We start from the raw sequence: 7,396 nt of genomic DNA, 5'->3' as shown, positions 1-7,396 counted from the left end.
ACTTGCTTTGGTCACAAAGTTGTCAGCTGAAGGGATAAAGGTCACTTCTGGATGAAAACCTTTAAGTACCAAATTCCTTTCCTCCAACAAAGTGGTAACTGCCCCTCCAGATGGTGGGATGTCTTCAGGCTGGGTCAGTCAAGAATGACATATGAGAAATAAACCCTTTGGCAGTTTTCGTTAAACGCAGCCTATCTTAACTGATCAAATCGCCTAATGACATCTGCTATCATTCCAGAAAACTTGGTTTATGAAGTGCCGATCTGGTGCCATTGGAAGTAGAAATGCAGTTTCGTGATTGGACTGGTTCCCTTAAGAAAATCAAACCCACGTCTCAGAGGTAGTGACGGAGGCTGGGTCGTCTCACAGAAGTCACCCATCCCTGAGTTCCTGGCTTGGGTGACTTGAAGTTGATAGATACAGAGCAGCTGAGCTCTGTAGTGGCCAGGTTATGACAGGGAGCCACCAAGGGATGGCCAGGTGGAGCAGGCCAGTGGGTAAGTGGGCATGTGGGCCCCACCCTCACCTGAGCCAGAAACTGGGGTGCGTGGGGGGGAGTCTTTGCTCACTCTGAGGACCACCCTCTTCCCCCACTGCCCCAAGGAGCAGCTGTGCACACTCAGCAAAGCAGGCACAACCCGAGCCTGGGGACGAGCCCGACGCCCAAGGTTGAGAAGAAGCCTGTATGGGGTCTCGGAGGAAGGAGAAGGGTTCTAGAAGCAGGGTCTGGTTCAGTGCCCAGGAAGGAGCACATAGAGGCCACCATTGCCTGGCGGAGCCGTCTGGCGGAGCGAGACCGCAAACCTCAAGCGTGGGGCGTGTCTTAAAGGAGCTCAGCTGTGAGGGAAGAGCAGGGCACCGTGGCTCCTTAGAAAGAATGCTGAGTCGAGGGAAAGCAATTTTAAAATCACGTTTATTAAGAGTTATTTTCTGAAGTAATGTACATTCGCATAGAAAGTCGAGAAACACATAAGCACAACAAAACGTAATGACAAATTATGGCATCATAATAACCGCCGTCAGTACTTAGGTATACGTCTGTTTTCTTTTTTCTTTTTTTTATCCTTTTGGGCGAGGCCACCCTTGGTTGATCTCACAAGAACCTTGTCAGCTTACAATCCCTTATTTTTTACTTTTTTTAAATTTTTTACGCTTACAGCACCTGGTCTTCCTAGGTGGTCTCCCATCCAAGTACCAACCAGGCCTGACCCTGCTTAGCTTCCGAGATCAGACAGGATCGGGCTTGTTCAGGGTGACATGGCCGTAGACTGGATTTTTTTTTTAAGGCGTGTTCTCTTAACATCTCACTGATTCACATAATACATAATTCAATAGATAAAAATTCACTTATATTTTATACAGAACTATCAAATAATTATGCTAGATCAAAAAGATGTTCAAAAAGGTAAATAAGTTCTTGCCTTTTAATGTCCCCCACGGGTGATGCCCTTCTTAGAGGAGGATGGCGCCCTCTCCCGCCGCGTGCTGACTGCTTCCTGTTCAGGGAGCCCAATCCTGCTCGTCTCTCCCCCCAGCCCCCAAGACTGCACAGAGGGCAGCCCGGCTCCCGCCCCAAACCCCAGGTCCTCCTGTTCAAACACCAGCCATTCCAGGAACCTGCCCCTGGGACGCCTAGGGGCTACAGGACACAGACAGCGACGGGCCCTTCACATGGTGGTCATCACACAGCGGTCATCACACTGTGGTCATGTCCCAGCCGGCTGAGCCGACTCACGCGGGTGCTTCTATACTAGATTTCTTTCATCACTGGACCCCCCCAAGAATACCAAAAATAGCTTCCTAGCTTTATTGTAAGAACAAATCGATTGCCTTTGGTTTCAATAAACAGTAAATTCAGTACAGAGGCCAGATTCCATACGTCACAGACACAGGGCAGTCAGTGGCAGCATGGAGGGAGCCACACAAAAATGGGAAAGGTCTGACACCTCACAAAGAAGGTGCTAGACTTGCTCGTCCCCATTTTAAAAAGTGAGGGAGGAGGGACCCGTCCTGCCCCCAGCAGAGACCACCGCCCTGGAAAGGCAGGTTGGACTGGAGGGCAGATCGCTGGGCAGCCTCAGTTCTGGCCTGCGCTAGTCAGCCCAAGGGGCGGGCATCCAGGTCCACACGGAGTGGGGCGGCCCGAGGTATCCGTCACGCTCTGGTTTGGAAGGGAAGGCTGCTGGCTGCTTGCCAGCATCTGGGAACTGAAACAAACAAACAATGCTAGCTCAGTGGCTACCCTCAGTGTCAGCAAGGATAGATACACACCGTCCACCTCCGAGCACACTGGCCACCGCAAGGCGGCCCAGCTCAAAGCCACACTTTCCCCGCCCCTCAGTGCTAGGCTGATGTCGCCGACCCAGGAGTCTAAGCCTGTGGCCCGCTCAGCCACCTAGACACTTCCTTCTGGACATCCACAGATACAACGGAGCCCATAAATTTCCTCTACACAAAGCAGTTCACCCGCCAGCGCGTCCTGCAGCCACGCCGCCGGCCCGGGCCTCCTGACCAGCCGCCCCACCCCCACAGAATGCGGCCAGCCCCAGGGCTTAGAGCTGGAACCTCTGCTGGCCCCAGAGCCCATGCGCACCTATGAGCCCCACAGGGTCTATCAAGACCATGCCCTCCCATCCTTGCCTGGCCAATGCGGCTGCCGTCTGGATGGTGAGCCTGCTGCCCATAAGGGCCCGAGATCTAGCCTCCTCTATCCATTCCCACTGCAAACTGGGTCCTGCCACTCCCTGCTCTGAACCCTTCCATGTTTGCCAATAGCAGTAACACCTGAGACCCCATCTTCTGAGTGCCCACCATGTGCCCAGTACTGTGCTAGGGGCTCCCCAAAGCCCCACAGAAACCCAGCGAGGAGGTGAGGATCACCCCCATGGAACAGGTAAGAAAGCCAAAGCCCATGATTCCCAGGATGAGGTCCAAGCCACGTGACCAGATCTTGCTAGGAATCGGTGTGCAGAATTCACTCGGCAGCAGTGTCTGGGACACGCAATGACGCAGACGGGACTGCAAGGCCCGCCCTGGCAATAAAGGATGAGCTCCTTACCACCAGACAGCCACTCAGCGATGCTTCCAGGATGGCACACGAGGCCTGATCAGATGGAAGAGATGCCCATCCAACCCACACCCCCACAAGCGAGCCATTCACCTGTAAGTGGGGAGCAGATGTCTTATCACTCGAGAGCAAATCGGGGAGGTTATCGACTGCAGCCACTGGATGTCATCAGGAGCATGTGGAAGCCACTTCACCAATCTGCAGGAATAAAACCAGAAACACACACACAACGTCAGCACAGAGAGGCCGAAACAAAACCGACTGCAGAAAAGCCAGCTTTCTCACAGTAAGCGTCCTGGTAAACGGCCAAGGTCACTTCTAACCCCAATCTGATAAATCCCCAGGAAGCAGGTTTGGGACAAGCCTGCCTAAAAGGAAAGTTAGGCCACTTTTAATTAATACAGGAAAACTCAAAGGACTTACATGGAAATAAGAGGAAAAGGCTTGCGTTTTCCAGGATTCTACTCGTCCGTAGCCAGATGCCTGCTGACCGTGATGCCCAGCGCTTGTGGTCGAGACACCATGCCCTCCACCCAGCCCTACTCCACTTGGCCACATGCCAGCCCGACAGAGGAAGCCGCTGAAGAGGTCTGACCACTGCCCTGCACACATCCAACCCTCCAGACACAAGAAAGACCCCAGGTCTGGGCTCCGATAAGTGCCCGAACCTCGGCACAGGGCCAGGCTGTGTGGGAGCAAGAGGCCGATTCAGCAGGGTGGGGAAGGGCCTGGCAGGGTTCACCAACGGTGGGAGACTGGGGCTGGATTTTGAAAGATGAGTTGGACTTTGAAAGATGGGTTGGACTTTGAAAGATGGGCTGAAGGACATGCTGGATTACTTCACTAAAAAGCAAGTAAACGCCAAAGTCAATCTGAAGAAAGCCGAGGTAGTGCAAACGTCCAGGATTCCGGCATGCACCGTGTGTGCCTCACGTCCCTCCCTACCACGAGTAAAATCCCCAAAAGACAGTGCAGCCCCACCGGAAATGACAAGCCCTCAACAGTAAGGAGGAAGGAAGTGGGCTGGCCAGGGGCTTGCCCATGAAGCGCCTTTCAGGGCTGTCCCACATAGACTGAGCTCCATCCTGCTGCCCAAGGACCCCGATCCTCACTCAACCCCATGACAGACACAGCGCCACATAAAGCTCTCACCTCTGGACCGTAATAATCGCATACTCCACAGGCAGCGTACAGGGCAACATCACGTAGGACATCACTTTAACAGGTAAGAAGTTATGAATCTTGCTCATGAATGTGTTGTCTTCCTTAAATGTGTTAATCAATGCTGAAAAATATAATTTGGAGGTGTTTCTCCCACCAGTGTAGAAAGCAAACTATGATCATCCAGGTGGTGCTTGGAACTTCCGTGAAAGACACAAATCTTGGCAGCCAAAGTATCTGAAGCGTTCGCAAATGAGATCAAACTGGGCATGCACCCAGCACAGCCCTTGGACAGCCTACCGGCGCAGGGCTCCCAAATAACGACTCTTTTAAATTAACAACTGTTTTTGGAGTACACAGACTCTCAAACACGCCACCGGCTTCGTGAGCTGTGCCTTGACCCTTCAGCTGGATTCCATCTCCTTCTGCCTAGAGCTCCCCGGCCTTCTATTTCCTCCTCTGTAATGACCTCAGGACAACTCAAATCATGGTAACCCGGGCAGCTGAGAGTTAATGCAAATCCTAGGGCTTTGGGGGCAGGGAATGGCATCCCGTTCACCTTTGAATGTCTCCAAATGCCTGATTGGAAGCTTCATGCACTCATCTGTCCATCTGATATTTGATGGCATGATAAAATATAGCACTGTTCAATGAAGGTCAAAATCATGGGTCTGGGGGGAGAGGAAAGTCAGGAGAGGCTTCTGGACAGGCAGAGAACAGCATTCTGAAAGAACGGGCCTGCCTCCGGGACCCCCGAAATCCAGTGCGCCTGGACCCAAGAGCCGAGAGTGCGTCTGGTAACTCAAACGAGCTCAGCTGGAGTTCATTTTCCTCTGGCCATGTTCCCGTGGGAAAGGAGGCAGAACAAGGCCCCTGGGTCGGGGGAGGCTTTGCCTTGAAGTGGAGCTCCGCCCATTTCTTCCCCCATGGGGTGGCTGCATCACCTTCCTCCCTAACACACAGGACAGAAGCCCTTTCGGTCCCTCAGTCACAGCGAACATCCTTTCCAACCCCGCCCCTGAGGATTCAGCACCTAAAATGAGCCTGGGTGATGTCTTGTCAAGGAGGCGCTTGTCCCAGGGCAGGGGGCCATGATGCAGGTCCAGCAGCTCCTTCCTCTCGGGGCTGACCGACCAGGTGGCCAACCCCGGGGAAGCCCCTAGGTCCGTGGTTTCACAGGGGAGCACGGGGACATCTGGCTCTTGTGAGGATGAACTCAGGCATGGCTGGGGCCTGTTACAGATGCCTGTGGAGGACACAGAAGACAGATCATTAGGCGACTTTGGGTGGCTACTCATTCACCCACCCACAGGAGACGGAGGCCAGTGGCCCCAGGAGCTGCAGGCCTGGTATCAGCTCAGCATCAGGCAGAGAAGGACAAGGGTGGGCACTCATCATAGGCAGAAGTGTGGGCCCCACAGCCACATGTGGATCTGCGAGGTTGGACTATGCACATTACAGCTCATTTATAATAACCAGCATCATACTGCTGGGGAAGCCTGCGTCCTGGGCCCTGAGTTAGAAACCTCCTATCCGGCCTTGCAGCGGCCACTCAACTGCTACCATTATCATCGTCTCCACTTTTCAGCTGGGGCATCAGAAGCACAGAGAGGTTAAGGGAGTCATCCGAAGCCACAGAGCCAGTCTGTGTCTAGAGCGGGATTTGAACCCAGGTCTGGCAGCGGCGATGACCCTGAAATCAGCGTCCAGTAAGGGTGCCAGGCGCGGCAGGTGGTCTCAGCGGGTGCCTGCTCTCGCAGAGCCAGCACACTGGGCAGGTGCAAGGGACAGCTAGCGTCAGAGGCCACAGCTGCTTCCGCTCGCCTCTTGTTTCCAACAGGGGTCTTGCTCCCGGATGCCTGCGCTGTGCTCCCCGAGCTGTGCCTCCCGTTTATGCTTCTCTCTAGACACACCGCTTTCCTTCACTTTCCCTTAGGTAGTTTCGAAGAATCTGTTTCCGGTGGACGACACACCTGTCCCACCCCCGCGGGTCCTCTGCGAACGCTGGGGCGGAGACCAGCCTGGCCGAGGACCACACTTAGGTGTTGAATCCCAAACACAGGCCTGATGCTGCGATGCTCCGCCACAGGCCCGTCTTTAGAATTACTAAGAATGGCCCGGACATCATTCACTCTGAACTCCCCGCCTACAGATGTGGAAACGGGAGGCGGCTTGCCCAAAGGCGGCAAGGAAGCTGAGTGCACCCCCGCAGGGGTCCATCGCCATCATTCATCCCCGGATCGCCCCAAATTTCATCCCCAGTCCGGACTGTTCTCCAGAACTTCGGATCCTGACATCAGATGCCTCCTATGCGATCACCCGAAAATGCCTCCCCCGGGAGTGGGGGGGCACCGCACACCATGTCCCGCACAGTGTGTCACCCGCCAGCTTTCCTGCGAACCTCACCCTCCTGAGCGCCCTGAATCTGAAGCCAAAAGCCGCTCCTTCGTCCTCAAGTCCTCTACCCAAATCTCTGGTCCATCGCCTCGGAGCCTTGTCCCCTCGGGCCCTGCCCACCGCCCTCCCTGCTTCGCCCCAGCAGAGCCTCTAGCGGCGTCACTGGCCTCTTGGATCCTGGTCTCACCCTACCTGCACTGCAGCCCGAGGGCCCCACAAAGCCCCGCTCCGGGCTTCCCTGCCCCTGCACAGCGGCCCTCATGGCGCCCTACTGCTGCACCATGCAAACCCTCACCAGGCCCACGAGGCCGGCCTGTCCTCCTCCTCTGTCCATCTCTCAGTCCCCCGCCCCTGTTCACTCCCAAAAGGACGCCGTGGATTCCTGTGCCTCGCAGATCCCTCCGCCATCGCCCTTCCCGTTACTGTGCTTCGCTCCCGACCGCCAGGTGGGGAGAGCCCGGAAGGCCACGCCTTCTACTGCCAGCTGTCCCTAGCACACAGCCCATTGCGTGGCACCTGAAAGGTACACAATTAATATTGTCTGAGTGATTGATATGTGTACGTCCTCTTAACCACGCAGACTCCAGGGTCTCGGTCAAAGGAGTGGGAACCAACATACGAACCAACTTTTAGTATCCAAAAACCCAGCTCCAAACACGTCTACCATTTAGTTCCACTTTAATATCCCTGGAACCCAGCTCTGCATCCCAGATAACTGGAAGGCAGGAATTTGTCCCAGAAAGGACAGCCAGTCCAGGAGGCTGGCTGGAG

General features: G+C 54.8%; 1 protein-coding gene, 1 long non-coding RNA gene and 1 pseudogene across 2 annotated transcripts in view; 1 reads left to right on the top strand and 2 right to left on the bottom strand.

Moving 5' to 3' along the window:
- Nucleotides 1–1,156, top strand: part of LOC105307457 — a 5,172-nt gene extending 4,016 nt beyond the window's left edge. The window contains exons 2-3 of the long non-coding RNA XR_897236.2: nt 239–497; nt 604–1,156. This is a non-coding gene — a long non-coding RNA (uncharacterized LOC105307457). The remainder of the gene's footprint in view (nt 1–238; nt 498–603) is intronic.
- On the bottom strand, nt 1,151–1,269 carry LOC111732858 (annotated as a pseudogene).
- Nucleotides 1,270–1,951: 682 nt separating this feature from the next.
- The window catches only part of LOC105307461 (patatin-like phospholipase domain-containing protein 3), a 27,946-nt gene continuing 22,501 nt past the window's right edge, over nt 1,952–7,396 (bottom strand). The window contains exons 4-7 of the mRNA XM_023524839.1: nt 5,262–5,526; nt 4,220–4,352; nt 3,161–3,265; nt 1,952–2,207 (exon numbers count right to left, since the gene is read on the bottom strand). Of these exons, the coding sequence (XP_023380607.1) occupies nt 2,078–2,207; nt 3,161–3,265; nt 4,220–4,352; nt 5,262–5,526 (633 nt within the window). The 3' untranslated portion in view covers nt 1,952–2,077. The remainder of the gene's footprint in view (nt 2,208–3,160; nt 3,266–4,219; nt 4,353–5,261; nt 5,527–7,396) is intronic.

Source organism: Pteropus vampyrus, unplaced genomic scaffold (assembly GCF_000151845.1).
Source record: "Pteropus vampyrus isolate Shadow unplaced genomic scaffold, Pvam_2.0 Scaffold499, whole genome shotgun sequence".
In the NCBI taxonomy this organism is placed as follows: domain Eukaryota; kingdom Metazoa; phylum Chordata; class Mammalia; order Chiroptera; family Pteropodidae; genus Pteropus; species Pteropus vampyrus.
The sequence above is the reverse complement of the archived record's forward strand: the minus strand, read 5'-3'. Positions and strand labels throughout refer to the sequence as shown.